Source organism: Ornithorhynchus anatinus, chromosome 3, assembly GCF_004115215.2.
Source record: "Ornithorhynchus anatinus isolate Pmale09 chromosome 3, mOrnAna1.pri.v4, whole genome shotgun sequence".
Lineage (NCBI taxonomy): Eukaryota > Metazoa > Chordata > Mammalia > Monotremata > Ornithorhynchidae > Ornithorhynchus > Ornithorhynchus anatinus.
Genome location: NC_041730.1, coordinates 6289625 through 6305647, shown reverse-complemented (window position 1 = coordinate 6305647; position 16023 = coordinate 6289625). Strand labels below are relative to the sequence as shown.

General features: G+C 64.3%; 1 protein-coding gene across 1 annotated transcript; it reads right to left on the bottom strand.

Annotated features, from left to right (window-relative positions):
* Positions 1-1621: 1621 nt before the first annotated feature.
* NPAS4 (neuronal PAS domain protein 4) lies at positions 1622-7351 on the bottom strand. The gene is made up of 8 exons (XM_029060138.1): positions 7177-7351; positions 6199-6350; positions 5993-6095; positions 5537-5810; positions 5321-5430; positions 4414-4549; positions 2070-3400; positions 1622-1727 (listed from the first exon to the last, which is right to left on the bottom strand). Exons 1-8 carry the CDS (start codon positions 7349-7351, stop codon positions 1699-1701), a joined length of 2310 nt encoding a protein of 769 aa, XP_028915971.1. The 3' UTR covers positions 1622-1698.
* Between the last annotated feature and the right edge of the window lie 8672 nt (positions 7352-16023).

Sequence of the window (16023 nt, the reverse complement as noted above, 5' to 3'; positions counted from 1 at the left end):
GATATAGGGCGCTTCCTGGGCCCGCGGGTGTCGGGGGGTGGGATCGCATCTGGCTAACACCCCGACTTACTCAGGTCCCTGCCTCTCAAAGCACCGTCGTCCCCCCCTCGCCCTCCTCCCGCCACCCGATAGCAGTCTGTTGGCCCGGATCGCTGGGCCGGAGTCAGCGGGCTGAAATTTTCGTAAGAATAGCTGTGTTTGCAGGTGCCCGCTAAGCGCCGAGCCCTGTTTTAAACATTAGGGGTGAGTACGGCGTAATCGGGTCGGGCACACGCCCTCTCACGGTCCTCAAGGGGAGGTGAGAACGGGGGTCGAATCCCCATTTTACAGGTGAGGAAACGGAGGCCCGGGGAGGGGAAGCGACTCAGCCAAGGCCGAGCGGCAGGCAGGATCAGAAGCCGGATCCCCCCGGCTCCCGGGCCCGAGCTCTCTCCGTCAGGCCACGCTGCTGCTCCGGATTTTCCCAGCGGAGGAGCGGAGGGAAAAAGATCCGGTCTGGGTCTCCGGTGTCCAGAACTCAGGTCGGGGCTAGTTCCCCCGAGACTCCCGGACCGGGGCCTTTCCACCAACCCCGCCCGCCCCCGGACAGCGGGGGCTGGGTCCCGAGCGGTTGTCGCGGGTGGGGAGACCGACCCCGGTCCGTTTATTGTCCTCTCCCGGGTGTCTAGTACGGTGCCCCTTCCGAGGTCAGCACTCAATAAGTCATAGTTACGGTCTTCGTTAAGCATCTACTCTTCTACCTTAAGGGCCGGGGTAGATACGAGATAGTAGGATCGGACCCAGTCTCCGTCCCACGTCGGGCTCACGGTTTTAATCCCCGTTTTACGGCCGGGGGAACCGAGGCCCGGAGAAGCGAAGCGCCCTGCCCGAGGTCACCCGGCAGACGAGGGGCAGAGCCGGGACTCTCTCAGATGGGCGCCAGCCAGGGATAGAAAAGGTAAACCGGACTTTATTATAAAGTTGGATACAAAGTCACCACGGCGGCCCGAGATTGACGGCGGAGGTCCCGCGGGCTCCGGGTGGCCGGCTCCCCCCCCCCCCCCCCCCCCCCCGCCCCGAAACACACACACACACGGCGTGACATCTTCCTTCATCGGAAAGAAACATAGAGTGACTCGACGCCCCCCGCCCCAGGCGCGGGACACCCAAGTCACAGGAAACTCTGAGGCGGCAGAGTTCGTAGGAATTGAAATCCCGTTACTGGAGTGTAGACGATTCTACGTGAGTGTCGGTCGCCCCGTGGAACGGCAACTTCCCACGGGGCGCTAGGCTGCCGGGGCTCTGTCTCTCCCGAGCCGAGGCCGGGCCCGGAGGGGGAGGGACCCGGGCCGGGCCCCGGCGGCCCCGGGGAGGTGGGACGGAGAGCCGTCGCTCGCTCCCCCCCCCCGTCTCCCGCCCCCCCCCCCCGCCCCCGGTGCTTAGATAGGAATCCCATCCAAGGAAACTCACTACGAGTGAATACAGATTGAGATGGAAACAGATCGGTCGAGTCTCTCGCTTTAAAAATGTTTCCCACCCTCCTCCCGCCTCCCTCTCTTCCCTTCCGGGGGCGAGGGTGGGGGTCGGGTGGGGGGAACGGATGTCCCCCTCCCTCCCTCCCGTCCCTGGGACGCCCCCAGAATCCACGGGGAGGTGGAGAACGGCTCCACGCCATGATGACAATATGCCATACTTGACGACGTTAAGTCACAGACTTATTCAAAACGTTGGTTCCCCTCCACTTCCATCTGGGGAGAGAGAGACAGAGAAGGAGAGACACGATCAGAGTCGGCGGGTCAAGGCGACAGGCGAGCGCGGGGCGGCGGGCGGGCCCGGGGGGGGGGGGGGGCGGGCGGGGCTCCGGACGGGGAGGCGGGTTACCCTCCCCCTCCCGAGCCCCACCCGCCGCCGGGAACGTGTCGGTTTATCGTTCCACGGTCCTCTCTCGAGCGCTTCGCCCGGCGCTCTGCACGCGGTCGGCGCTCGGTAAATACGACCGAGTGAAGGAAGGAGGCCGCCCGAGCCCGGGGGTCCCGTCCCCCCCGTCCCCCCCCCCGCCAGAATCCAGGTTCCCGGCCCCCGGCGCTCACCTTCATGGAAGCTGTCTTGAACGCGGCTCTGGAGTTGATACAACTCATCACTAAACCCATCGTAGGGGAACGCTGAGACACCTGTCTCAAAGGCGGTTTCGTAGGCGGCCAGGTCCTCCAGGAAGCTGTGGTCTTCCGGGGACAGGTCGGTGCAGGGCGAGGGGACCCCCCCCGGGTCCGCGGCCTCCAGGCTCCCCGGCCCCCAGCCCCCCGGCGGCGGGGGCGGGGCGGGGAAGTCCCCGAAGGCCTCCTCCACGGACTTTTCCTCCTCCAGCAGCAGCAGCAGCAGGTCTTCGGGAGGAGCCAAGAAGGCCAGCTCCTGGCTTTTCCAGGCCTTGAGGTCCAGCGGGGGTCCCGACGGGCCGGCCCCCGGGAGCGGGAGGCCGCGGGCCGGGGGCTCGGGCCCGGCCCCCCCGGGCGCCGCCCCGGTCTCCGCGGCGGGCGGCGGGCCGTCCGCGCCCCGGGCCAGCTGGCTGATCTGGCGGACGAGCCTGTCGATCTCTCTCCGCTCCTTGTCCGAGTAGCGGAACAGGCTCTGCTTGACCGGGGAGGCCTCCGGGGTCAGCAGCCCCTCGGGCAGCAGGGGCACGTCCACCGACAGCGGCCCCCGCAGCCGGGCCAGGGCCAGGAGGGTGCAGTCTCCGTTGCCGGGGCTGTCCGGGCTCGGGGGCAACTTCTCGTAGAGAAAACCGCAGCCGTCGGCCGGGCGGCGGGCCTTGCCCGGGCTCGGGCTCAACCGGTCCGGGAAGATCCCCCCGGGGCCGGGCGGACACGGCGGCGGCGGCGGCTCCGGGAAGGGTCCGGTCAGCGGGGCTTGGAAGGAGGGGGCCGGCCGGGCCCGGAAGGCTCCGGCGGCGGGGTCGCCGACCAACTGGCCCACGGGGCCGGCCGGCTGTCCGGAGAAGGGGCCGCCGGGGGTCGGCGGGGCCGGGAAAGGGGCCGGGCCGGGGGGCGGCCGGTCCGGGGGCGCGGCGGGGGTCCCCCGGAAGGGGTCCTGGAGGCCGAAGAGGAAGGCGCAGCCCGGCCGGTGCGGGGTGTAGGGCGGGGTGCAAGCGAAGTCCTTGCCCGGGTCCCCCGGGGGGGCGAACCCCAAGTAGTCGAAGCCCAGCTCTTTGGGCGGCTGCGGGAGGGGCTCCCCGGGGGGCGGGGGGCCGGGGACGTCGGAGCTCCCGGGACCCCCGAAGGCGGCGAAGACGGGGTCGGGGTCGGCGGGCCGCTCGGGCGACGGCAGCGGGGCCGAGAAGGCGGGCGCCGCGGCCGACTCCAGGACGAAGGCCAAGTGAGCGTCCTCGGAGCTCAGCTGCTGGCGGAGGCCCCAGGCTTCCGAGTCGCTGGGGAGACAAGAGGCGGCACGTCGGGACCCCCGTCCGGACGGGCGGACGGCGACCCTCGCCCCCGCGCGCGCGCGCGCGCAAAAGCGCTCCGACGTCTTGTTAGGACGATGACGACGGCGGCGGTATCCGTCAGCGCCCAGCACCGGTTCTAAGCCCCGGGGTGAGCGCAAGCTCCTCCTGACCCGTCACCGGCCGGGGAGCGTCTCTATCTGTTGCGGAATCGTACGGTCCAAGCGCTTAGTAGTAAGCGCTCGACAAATACTATTCAATGAACCGAAGAGGCGGCCCGGCTCGGCGGCCAGAGCCCGCGCTAGGGAGTCAGGGGTCACGGGTCCTAATCCCGGCTCGGTCGCTCGGTCAGCTGTGTGACTTCGGGCCAGGCCCTTCACTTCTCCGGGCCTCAGTCACCTCATCTGGAAAAGGGGGACGGAGACGGCGGGACGACCCGATTACGCCGTATCCCCTCTAGCGCTTAGAACGGCGCTTGGCGCGTGGTAGGCACTCGACAAATCCGTCGTCGTCAAGTATCACGATCGGGTCGTCCCCCGCGGGGCTCACGGCCCCAACGCCGATCTTCCAGGTGAGGGAACCGAGGCACGGAGAAGCCAAGTCATCGGAGGCCCATCTCCTCCGAGAGGCCTTCCCCGACCGAGGCCCCCCCCCCCCCCCTCTCCGCCCCCTCCCTCCTGCGTCGCCCTGACTTACTCCCCGCGCCCGTCCCCCGCGCCCAGCCCCGCGCCGCCCGGATCCGGATCCGTCAGCCCTCCCTCCCTCCCTATTCACGTCCGTCCGCTCTAGACCGTCGGCCCGTCGCGGGCGGGGGACGCGTCGGCCCGGGGAACTCTCCCGGACGCTCGGGACGGCGCTCCGCGCGCGGCGGGCGCTCGCCCGGCACGCGGTGAGCCCTTAACCGACCCCGTCGTCGTCGTCGTCACTGTCGAAGGGACGACCGCGGCCCTTCCCGGGCCCCGCGGCCGTTCCCCCGCCGCGGCCGGCCGCCCCCCGCTCACCTGATGGGATAGTTGTGGGCCACGATGGGGCCCTCGGCGCCGTCGGGATGCAGCAGGGAATAGACCCACAGCCAGCTCCCGGATTTCACCTGCCACCGCGCCACCATCTCCGCCCGCACGTCCCCGCCTTCGGCCACTGGGAGGAAGAGACCGCCGGAGAGGGCTGAGCCCGGGCCGCGGCAACCCCTGACCGGTAGCCCCCGGCGAGTCCCCCCCCGGCCCGGAAACTCCCCGGCTCGGGAGTCGGGAGTCGTGGGTTCCAATTCCGACCCCGCCCCCTCCCCCCCCCCCGGTCGGCCGTCGGCCCCGGAGCGAATCGCTTCGCTCCTCTGGGCCTCGGTCGACCTCGGCCGCGAAACGGGACGACTCGGGGCTCGGAGCCCCACCCGGGATAGACCCGATAACCCCGCGTCTCCCCCCGGCGCTCAGGACGGCGCCCGGCACGGAGGGTGCGCTCGACGGACGCCACCGTCGTCACCGCAGCGCTCCGCGCGCTCGGGGCCCTCGAGAAATACGACGGGCCGGCGGGTCGGCCGACCGACGGACGGAGAAGCGGCGTCGCCCGGTGAGAAAGGAGCCCGGGAGCCGGGAGCGTCCGCCCTCCCGGCTCCGCCCGCCGCCTTCCCGCCGACGGGACCTCGGGCGGGTCGCCCCGCTTCTCCGGGCCTCGGTCCCCCCTCAGCTGTAAGTCGGGGGGCGGAACCTCCTCCCCGCCGAGCCCCCGCCGTGCGGCGCACGCCGTCCCCGAGCGGTCGGGCGGGCGGCGCGCGACGGCTCCGGCGTCGACCCCGGCGCCCGGGACGGCGCTCGGCACGGAGTAGGCGCTCGACGGGACCGGGGGAAAAGACCTCCCGACCCCCCCGGGACCCCTTGACCCCCGACCCCCCGAGGTGCGGGAGACACTCACGCAGGCGGAGGTGCTGAGCCGAAGCGAGGGCCAGGTCCTCCGGGTGGAGCAGTCCGTACCACGACCCGCGGACCAGCTCGCCGCGCTCGAAGCCCAGGTGGAAGAGGACGCTGCGGAGGCGGGGGAGGCGGGTCAGGCCCCCGGAACCCGGGCGACCCCCTCGCCCCCCGGCCCCTCCTCGCGCCCCCCGGGGGCGGGACGGGGCCCGAGGCTCACCTCTCGGAGACGTCGAGCAGGGACAGGTCCTTGGCGTGGCGGGTCCGGAAGGCGGCCAGAAAGAGCGAGGCGGGGCCGGGGCCGGGGCCGGGGCCCGGGCCGGGCCGCGCTCGGGGCTCCAGGGGCGCGCAGAAGGCGGTGAAGACCGGGTTGCCCGCCCAGTAGGGCCCCGGCGGGGGCGAGTGGAAGCGGCCGCGGATCAGCACGAGTTTGTTGCCGGCGCTCTGGCGTCTCAGCGACTTGGAGGTGTTGAAGCGGCAGCGGAACAGCCGGTCTGGCGAGGGGACACGGCGCACGGGAGGGTCAGGGGCGGGACGACGACGGGCGGGCCGGAGCGGGCCGGGCGGGGGAGAAGCGACGGGGGGGGGAGGGAAGACGGCGGACGAGCCGGGCGGGCCGGAGGAGGGAAGGGGGAGGGAGGGAGGAGGGGAGGAGGAGGAGAGGCGACCGCCTTACCGGTGTCGGGGGCGGAGGGCGCGGCCAGCTGCTGGCGCACGGCGAGGTGGTCGGCGGGGTCGATGATGTCGTAGATGCTGTCTCCCTGGGCGACCAGGTCCACCTGCGGGGAGGGGGCCGTCAGGGAGGAGCCGGGGGGGGGCGGGGGCGGTCTCCGGCCGCGGACGGGGTCGCGGACGGGGGGGGGGGTCCGGCCCCCCGCTCACCATGGAGTGGCCCAGGTGGTCGCCGACGCCGTCCGAGAGGTAGAGCAGCTTCCCCTCGGCCGTGAAGACGAGCAGGAAGCCGGGCAGCGCGGCCACCATGTCCTCCAGCTCCTGCGCCGACAGCAGGCCCGGGGGCCCGGCCCGGGGGGCTCCTGCGGGGAACCGGCGTCCGGCTCAGCCCCGGAGCCCCCCCTCCCTCCCCCCCCCCCCCCCGCTTGTCCGCCTCCCCCCCTTCCCTCTCCGGCGGGAGCCGTCGCGGGCGGCGGGCGGACAGCGGGTTCAGCACCGCGGACGGCCCGGCCCGCTCCCCCGGTCTGCCCGGCCTCGGCCCGGCTCTGGCCTCTGCTCTCCAGAAGCCGGGAGGGGGTGTGTGGGGGGGGGGGTCCCCCCGCTTTGAAGGGGCTCGGAGAGCATCCCTGCTCTCAGAAGCCGCTCTCCAGAAGCCGGGGGGGGAGGTCCCCGCTCAAAGGGGCTCGAGAGCATCTCCGCTCTCCAGAAGTCGGGGGTCAAGGCTTTAAAAGGGCTCGGGGAGCATCGCCGCTCTCCAGAAGCCGGGGATCCCCCGCTTTAAAAGAGCTCGGGGGAGCATCCCCGCTCTCCAGAAGCCGGGGCGGGGGAGGTCCCCGCTCAAAGGGGCTCGAGAGCATCTCCCTCTCCGGCGGTCGGAGGGGTCCCCGCTTTAAAAGGGCTCGGGGAGCGGCTCCGCTCTCCGGCGGTCGGAGGGGTCCCCGCTCGAAGGGGCTCGGGGACTCTCTCCGCTCTCCAGAAGCCGGAGGGGTCCCCCCGCCTTAAAAGGGCTCGGGGAGCGGCTCCGCTCTCCAGAAGCCGGGGGGGTGGGGGGTCCCCCGCTTTACAAGCGCTCGGGGGGCGCCCCCGCCCTCCGGCGGCCGGGGGATCCCCTCCGGAAGGAGCTCGGGGAGCCGAGGAAGGGAGAGGGGATGCTCCGCGCTCCCCATCCCTCGGGTCGCGGGCGCTCACCTCCGGCGAAGAAGACGGCCTTGCGGGTGTAGATGCAGGCGAGAGACATGATGTGCAGGTAGGAGAGGCGCACCTTGTCGGCTTCGGCCAGCGGGAGCAGCTCCTTGAGGCTTCGGATCTCGGCGTTGATCTGGTCCCTTCGCGCCTTGGAGGCGCCCTTGGTGGAGCGGTACATGGCTGGCGACGGAGCTCCCGGCCCGGGCGGCCCGGACCCCTGGCTCCCCGCTCTCTCCTCCTCCTCCTCCTCCTCCTCCTCCTCCTCCTCCTCGGGCTCCCCCTTCTCCTGTCTCTCTCTCTCTCTCTCTCTCTCTCTCTCTCTCTCTCTTTCTCTCTCTCTCTCCGTCTCCGGCTGCGCTCGGCTGCTCTGGCCCCGTCGCCGGCCTCGCTCCGCCTTATATAGCCCCGCTCGGGCGTGGGGGGCTTCGCTTCGGGGCCGGGGGGCTGGGCCAAGCGCTCCGCACGGGGAGCCGCCGGCTGGGGGGGCGGGGGGAGGGGGGGGGCCGCTCTTCCATCTCCGGCTTCCGACGTCATCGGCATGACGTAGAAGGAGGGGGGGGGCCCGCCTGGGGGAGGGGAGGGGAGGGAGAGGAGAGAGGCCCGGGTGGGAGGGGGCCGAGCCAGCCGAGCCGCGACGAGAGGCTCCCGGGAGACGGGCGGGGGGCCGAGCCGGTCCCGGGGGGGCTTCCGCGGGGCCCGGCGGGACGCAGGGGAGAGGGGCCGGGGGGGGGGGGGTCCCCCCTTCGCGGGCCTCTCCCTCGCCCCCAGACCCATTCGGCCTCGACTGAATTCCTCCCGCAGGGAGGGAGGGGAAGGGTCTCTCCCGGTTTCTGCCCCGGACCGGGGGTCGCCGAGGGGGGCGGGGGCGGGCTCGGCCTCCCCAGACCTCGGCGTCCTGAAGCGGACCGGCTTCCATCCCTTCCCCCGCCTTCGTCGGAAGGGGGGTGGGGGGGTCGGAGCCCGGGGGGGAGACTGAGGCTGGGAGCCGGGGCGCGGTGCGGTGAGGGGTCGGGGGCCCCGGGTCTCGTCGTCGTCGTCCCCCCCCCCCCCCCCCGGTCGAAGGGTCCCGGGCCAGCTGGCTCCTTCCCAGCGGGCTCCAGCCGGGGCCGGGGGCGGGGGGCGGGCCGGGGGAATCCCAGCTCCGTATAAGGCGAGGAATCCTCCGGGCTGGGAGGAGGGGGCGGGCTCTTGGGCCTCGGCTCCAGGCTTTCCTTTCCCCGGGCGGGGCTGCCGGGGGGAGGAGGGGGCTCCCGCCTCTCCGCCCAGCGCCCCGCCGCTCCCCGCTCCCTCTTCCCCTCCATTCATTCGTTTCCGTCGAGCGCTTACTCTGTGCGGAGCGCTGGACCGAGCCCCGGGAAGCGGAGTCGCCGTCGCCACATCTCCTCTCTCCTCCCTGTCCTCCTTCCCTTTCCCCCCCCCCCCCCCCGCCACCTGCCTCTTCAGAAGAGTGACGATGGCGTTCGTGAGACGCCTCCTCTGTGAGCACTGTCCCGAGCGCTGGGGTGGGTACGAGGTCATCAGGTGGTCCCCCGTGGGGCTCCCGGTCTTCACCCCCATTTTACAGAGGAGGGTGACTGAGGCCCAGAGGAGCGAAGTGACTGGCCCGAAGTGGGCCGGCTGACCGGCGGCGGGGCGGGGATTCGAACCCGTGACCTCGGGCTCCCGAGCCCGGGCTCCGCTTCTCTTTGAGATCGACTCGCCGTTAGCGCCCCTGCGACGCTTCTAGACTGTAAGCTCCTCGTCCGTCCATTCGTTCGTGCGTCCATTCTTTCGGTCGGACTTGCCGAGCGCCCGCTGTGTGCACAGCGCTGCACTGAGGGCTTGGGAGGGGACCACACAACAGTAAACAGACATTCCCTGCCCTCGACGAGTTTCCAGTCTCGCGGGTAGGGATCGTTCGTTCACCCTTTCGATCGGACTGACCGAGCGCTTACGGTGTGCCGAGCACCGGACCGGGCGCTTGGAAAGTACAGTCGGGCAACGGAGAGAGACGATCCCTACCCAGCAAAGGGGCTGACGGTCTAGAAGGTGGGGGGGGGGGGGGGTGGGAGACAGACGACGAAACAAAATAAGTAGACGGGCATCGATAGGGGGTCGCGTCTACTAATCCCGTTGTATTGGACTCTCCCGAGGGCTCAGTACAGCCCTCCGCACACGGCGAAGCGCTCGGGGAACGTCACCGCTTCATCTCTCTTCCCGATTCTTTAGGCGTCTACCCCTCGCCCTGACTCTGCTCCTCTCCCTGGTCCTCTCCCTGTCTCTCTCTCTCTCCTCCAAGAGGCCTTCCCCGACCGAGCCCTCCTTTCCTCTTCTCTCTCCCTTCTGCGTCGCCCCGACTTCCTCCCTTAATCCATCCCGCCGTCCCAGCCCCACAGCACTTAGGCCTGTCCTTTCTTTCTTTCTCTTATCGTCTGTCCTCCCCTCTGGACCACAGGCTCGTTTCGGGCGGGGAACGTGTCTCTTTTATCGTTCCATCGTCGTCTACCCGAGGGCCTGGTACGGTGCTCTGCGCGCAGTGAACGCTCGATAAATACGATCGACTGAGTGTACCCGTCTCCCGCTTCACCTCTCTGCCTCGGCCCGTCGTTTTGACCCATCCTCTCTCCTTTGCTGGGGGAAATGCGGGCAGACTGCAGGCCCCGGCCGGGATAGAGGTTGGAACCTCTCTTCTCCCGGTGGATCGGGCGAAGCCGGAAAACAGAATTCCAGGCTCCGGGCACGGAAGGGCTCGGCCAGTGGAGTCTGACTCTCTCAGGGCCAAGTAGAAGGCCGAAGGTGGGAGACGACTTCCTTGGTTTAAGCCCTTAGGACAGTGCTTGGCACATAGTAAACGCTTAACCGATACCCTAATTATTATCTGGTGATCCTGGGATCGCCGTTCCCATCCCGGGGGGCCCGGGGCCACAGTCGGAGCTCTGATTCGGGGGACCGGGCCTGACTGGACCAGGAATTTGGCCTTTTGTCAGTCCAATATTATTATCCATCGAAATATTTTATTTTGTTAATGAGGTGCACATCCCCTCGATTCTATTTATCTGGATGACGTTGTCTTGTTTTTGTTTCCTTCTGTTTTGCTTTGCTGTCCGGCCCGCCCCGCCCCCCCCCCCCCCCCCCCGTTTAGACTGCGAGCCCGTCATCGGGCGGGGATGGTCTCTATCTGTTGCCGAATTGTCCATTCCAAGCGCTCGGTATAGTGCTCTGCACGTAGTAAGCGCTCAGTAAATACGAATGAATGGATGGATGGATCATATCTTTGACGGCGTCTGTTAAGCACTCAGTATCGGGCGCTGTACTAAGTGCTGGGGGCGGACGCAAGCTATTCAGGTCGGACACGGTCCGGGTCCCGTTATCGAGTGCTCACTGCGTGCAGGGCGTTATACCGAGCGCTTAGGAGAGTACTCTGCAAGAGAGATGCTAGACATAGTCCCTGCCCGCAGGAAGCCTTAGCTAGAGGAAGGGGTGAGTCGGGGGGAGGGTCAGGAGGTTTGGAACTAGCCGCCGCCAGGGGAGAGGCAGACGGAGCAGCGCGGCCGAGACAACAGAGCCCCGGCCTGGGAGTCAGAAGGACCCGAGTTCTCATCCTGTCTCCGCCACCTGTCTGCTGGGTGACCTTGGCCGAGTCACTTCACTTCTCTGGGCCTCAGTTACCTCATCTGTCAAAAATGGGGATTAAGGCTGTGAGCCCCATGTGGGGGACAGGGACTGTGTCCAACCTGAGGACCTTGTATCTACTGAGGGTTTAGAACAGTGTCTGCCCACCTAGTAAGCGCTTAACAAATAACTATTTAGAAAAACAGAACAGAGACGGGGGAACTGGAATGGGGTGGGGTAGAAAGTCGGTCCCCACCTAGGGGAGAGGGGAAGGATGCTCTGAGGAAGTGAAGGCCGGAGGGGGAGTGGGGGGCGGACTCTCTGAAATGATTCCTATGGAACTAGGAGTCTGGATTCCTTCTGGAAGGACTCTCTGGGGGCCTTCCGGTGACTCCAGAAATCCCCCGCGTAGCCCCCTCTCTCCCTCCCCCTAACAGGGGAGTGGTATTTAGGGCCCAACTGATGGCCACCGTCTCTGTGTTGGTGTCTCTGATTCCTCATCGGTGACCGAGCCCACCGTGTGCAGAGCACTGTCAGTCAATCAGATTTATTGAACGCTTACTCTAGGCCGAGCACTGTACCAAGCGCTTGGGAGGATACCCCAGAACAATAAACAGGCACGTTCCCTGCCTACAACGATCTTACAGTCCAGAGGATGAAGGACCTTGAGGCGGGACTTACGCCCGGGGAGTGCAGAGCGCTGATGGGTCAGCGTCTCTGATCCCTCCCTCCCTCCCTCCCTCCCTCCCTCCCTCCCTTCCTTCCTTCCTTCCTTCCTTCCTTCCTTCCTTCCTTCCTTCCTTCCTTCCTTCCTTCCTTCCTTCCTTCCTTCCTTCCTTCCTCCCTTCCTCCCTTCCTCCCTTCCTCCCTCCCTTCCTCCCTTCCTCCCTTCCTTCCTCCCTCCCTTCCTTCCTTCCATCCTATTTATCGAGCGCTTACCGTGTGCAGAGCACCGTACTCAGTGCTTGGGAGAGTCCAAGACGACAATAAACAGACACACTCCCTGACCACAACGAGTTTACAGCCCAGAGCGGAGGAGACAGACACTGTGTGCAGAGCGCTGCACCGGGACCGTGGAAACAGACGGTAAAATGACACAATAAATGCGATCGAATGAATTAATGATCGAACGAAGGTGCTTACAACCTCAGACCTCCACCTCTGTGCCTCCTTGTTTCCGCTTGAGCCTGCGTAACCGGGTCAACTTGGCGATGCTTCTGGGTCAGTCAGTGTCCGTCCCTCTTCCTGGTTTTGGTGTCCGTCTCTGAGGATTTGTCTTTACTCTGTCTCTTGTCTGGGTCACTGCTTCAGCCACGCCTCTGTGTCTCCACCGTGTCTCTAGGTCCCCGCTACGTTCCACGACTTCCAGTCGATCGATCTTATTTATTGAGTGCTTACTATGTGCAGAGCGCTGTACTAAGGGAATGCGTAGACACATTCCCTGCCCCTAATGAGTTTACAGTCTCGAGGCGGGGACAGACGTTAATATGAAATCAAACACATTAATATGAGTAAAGACACTAATATGAATGAGGACGTTGATATGAAGAATAATAATAATACGGCCATCTCCAGTATGTCTCTGTGGGTCCACTCTGCCTCTGTGTCTTCGCTGTGTCTCTGGTTCCACTAGCTCTCATCATCTCTGCTTTGTCTCTGTATCTTCCGTTTCTGTGTCCAGGGATCTGGGTTTATGTGTCCGTATAATACTTCTACTGCTAATAAGGATGATATTTCTTCAGCGCTTACTATGTGTCAAGCGCCGTTCTAAGCACTAGATACGGGGTAATCTGGTTGGACACAGTCCCGGTCCCACATGGGGCTCACGGACTTAATCCCTAATTTGCAGATGAGGTAACTGAGGCACGGAAAAGTGAAGTGACTTGCCCAAGGTCGCACAGCAGACAAGTGGCGGAGCCGGGATGAGAACCCAGCTCCTTCCCGAGTCCCGGGCCCTGGCTCTACTAGGCCACGCTGCTTCCCACGCTGTGTCTCTGGCTCCGAGTCTGTTTATTTCTTCGTTTGGGCCTTTGTGTCCGGATCCTTGCAACCGTGCTTGCTTGTGTTCTGGGTTTCTACTATGTCTGTAAATCAATCGATCGATCGATCATTTACTGGGGACTTACTGTGGGCAGAACACTGCACTAAGCGCTTGGGAGCGCACACTACAACACTAGAACAGACCCGTTCCCTGGCCTAACCACTTACAGTTCACAGAGAAAGCCAGACATCAATATGAATAAATTGCGGATATGGACAAAAGTGCTGTGGGGCTGCGGGGAGTCAGGTGAGTATCGTAGGTGTCTTTATCTTGGCTTCTCTCTCTGGGTCCTCGCCCTGGGTGGCTCCGTGTCTTGTTACCTGTGAGTCTGCCTCTATTTTTCATTCATTCAATCGAATCTATTGAGCGCTTACTGTGTGCAGAGCCCTAATAATAATCATGATGATGATTTTACTTGTAAAGCGCTTACTATGTGCCGGGCACTGTTCCAAGTGCTAGAGAAGATACGTAATTAGGTCGTCCCACGTGGGCTTCACAGTCTTCATCCCCATTTTACAGATGAGGTCACCGAGGCACAGAAAAGTGAAGCGACCTGCCCAAGGTCACACAGCAGAGAAGTGGCAGAGCCGGGATTAGAACCCACATCCTCTGCCTCCCAAGCCCGGGCTCTTGCCACTGTGTCACGCTGCACTGTACTGAGCGCTTGGAAAGTATAATTTGGCGATTAATAATAATAATAATAATAATAATATTGGTACTTGTTTAGCGCTTACTATGTTCCAAGCACTGTTCTACGCACTGGAGGAGAAACAAGGTAATCAGGTTGGATTCAGTCCCTGTCTTAACCCTCATTTTACAGATGCGGTAACTGAGGCCCAGAGCAGTATAGTGACTAATTATTCATTATATTGTTATATTGTCGTTATTCCTTTATTCATTGCCCAAGGTCTCACAGGATACATAAGGCGGATCTGGGATTAGAACCCAAGTCCTTCTGACTCCCAGGCCCGTGCTCTATCCACTAAGCCCCGCCGCTTAGCCCGTCACTGGGCAGGGATTGCCTCTATCTGTTGCCGAATTGTCCATTCCAAGCGCTTAGTACAGTGGTCTGCACTTAGTAAGCGCTCAATAAATACTACGGAATGAATGAATGAATTCCTGCGTCTCTGCCGGTGTTCTTCGTCTACGTTTTCTTGGGTCTGGGTTTCCGTGTCTCCGACCGTAGATCTGGATCCCAGACTCTGAACTCGGTCCAACTGGCTGCTTTGGTCTCTCGTGGTATCTCTCTATCTCTGCACTCCGTCCCCCGACCCCCGGCCCCATTTCTGCGTCTGTGTCTCTCTATCTGTGCTTCTAGAGAAGCAGCGTGGCTCAGTGGAAAGAGCCCGGGCTGGGGAGTCAGAGGTCGTGGGCTCCAATCCCAGCTCCGCCGCTTGTCGGCTGGGTGACTTTGGGCAAGTCACTTCACTTCTCTGTGCCTCAGTTACCTCGTCTGTGAAATGGGGATTAAAACTGTGAGCCCCATGTGGGACAACCTGATCGCCTTGTGTCCCCCCAGCGCTTAGAACAGTGCTCTGCACATAGGAAGCGCTTAACAAATACCAACATTGTTATTATTATTAAAATGGGGATGAAGACTGGGAGCCCCACGGGGGACAACCTGATGACCTTGTATCCCCCCGCCCCCCCAGGGCTTAGAACAGTGCAGGGCACATAGTAAGCGCTTAACCAAGGCCATCATTAGTATTATAATTATTATCTTTCTGGGCCTCCCCTCCGTCTCTGCCTTTCTGGATGTCTCTCTGTCTCCCAAGCTGCCTCTTCGAGCCTCCTCCCTTTTTCCCTCCAGTTTGAAGGGATAAGAAAGATGGAGCCTCCGCGGGGAGGCGAGGCCCGGGCTGGCAGGTGGGCCGGGCTGGCACGCATGCGCCGTGGCTCCCTGGCCGGCGGACCCGACTGGCACGCATGCGCCGTGGCTCTCCGGCCGGCGGGAGGGGGGGGGGGGGCCGGGCTGGCACGCATGCGCCGTGGCTCTCCGGCCGGCGGGGGCCGGGCTGGCACGCATGCGCCGTGGCTCTCAGCTGGAGGCGGGGCCCGTTCCTCGGAGCCGCATTCCCACGTCGCTGTCCTCCAGCTCGGGTGCTGAACAGCCTTCATTCATTCGATCGTATTTATGGAGCGCTAACTGTGTGCAGAGCACTGTACTAAGCGCTCGGAGGCCCCACCACCTTCAGGCAGGCAGTCAATCCTAATAATAATAACGGTATTTGGTAAGCGTTTATTAATAATCATGATAATATGAATAACGATGGCATTTGTTAAGCGCTTACTCCGTGCCAAGCCCTCTTCTAAGCGCTGGGGTAGATACGAAGCAATCAGGTTGTCCCACATGGGGCTCACAGTCTGAACCCTCATCAGTGGTTAGAGATGATGATTACCTCAGCAGATGAGGTAGCTGAGGCACAGAGAAGATAAGTAGCTTGCCCAAGGTCACACAGCAGACAAGTGGTGGAGCCGGGATTAGAACCCACCTCTGACTCCCAAACCCGGGCTCTTTCCACTAAGCCACGGAGATTGAGACTGTGAACCCCATGTGGGACGGGGACGGTGTCCAACCCAATTCGCTTGTACCCACCCCAGCGCTTAGTACACTACCTGGCACAGAGTAAGTGTGGCTCAGTGGCACATAGTAAGCGCTTAACAAATACCATCATCAGCGTTTTACAGATGAGGGAACTGAGGCCCAGAGAAGTAAAAGTGCCTTGCCTGAGGTCACAGAGCAGACCAGTGGCGGAGTCAGGATTAGAACCCCTAACCTTCTGACTCCCAGGCCCGTGCTCTATCCACTACACCACTCTTCTCCCCTCCGAGTCCTATAGCATTCGTGTCCATATCTGTCATTTTATCTGTTTATATTGATGTTCTCCCCCCTTCCCCCCCAAGACCGTAAGCTTGCTGGGGGCAGGGAATGTCACTGTTTTTTGTTGCGTTGGACTCGTCCAAGAGCGCGGTACAATGCTCTGCGCGCAGTACGAGCTCAATGAATGCGACGGGATGAATGGATGATAGAAATAAATACATTCCAGCGCCTGGGGCTGAATTTTGCCCCCCTTCTCCCCTGCCACACTGACAGCTACCCCCTGACCCGATCCTCCCCAGAGATGGCTGCATCTTAACTCCATGCAGCTCAGTGAGGTTTGGAGAGCTCTCGGGAGGGTCAGCGGGGAGAGGCCGGGAAGGTGGGGGGAGAACAAGGC

Coding starts and splice junctions, on each gene's coding strand:
- NPAS4 (XM_029060138.1), bottom strand. CDS start 7,351: ATGTACCGCTCCACCAAGGGCGCCTCCAAGGCGCGAAGGGACCAGATC. Junction 5,811..5,992: donor GCCCTCCGCCCCCGACACCG/GTAAGGCGGTCG, acceptor TCCCCTCGCCAG/ACCGGCTGTTCCGCTGCCGC. Junction 3,401..4,413: donor GCCCACAACTATCCCATCAG/GTGAGCGGGGGG, acceptor TTGTCTCCCCAG/CGACTCGGAAGCCTGGGGCC.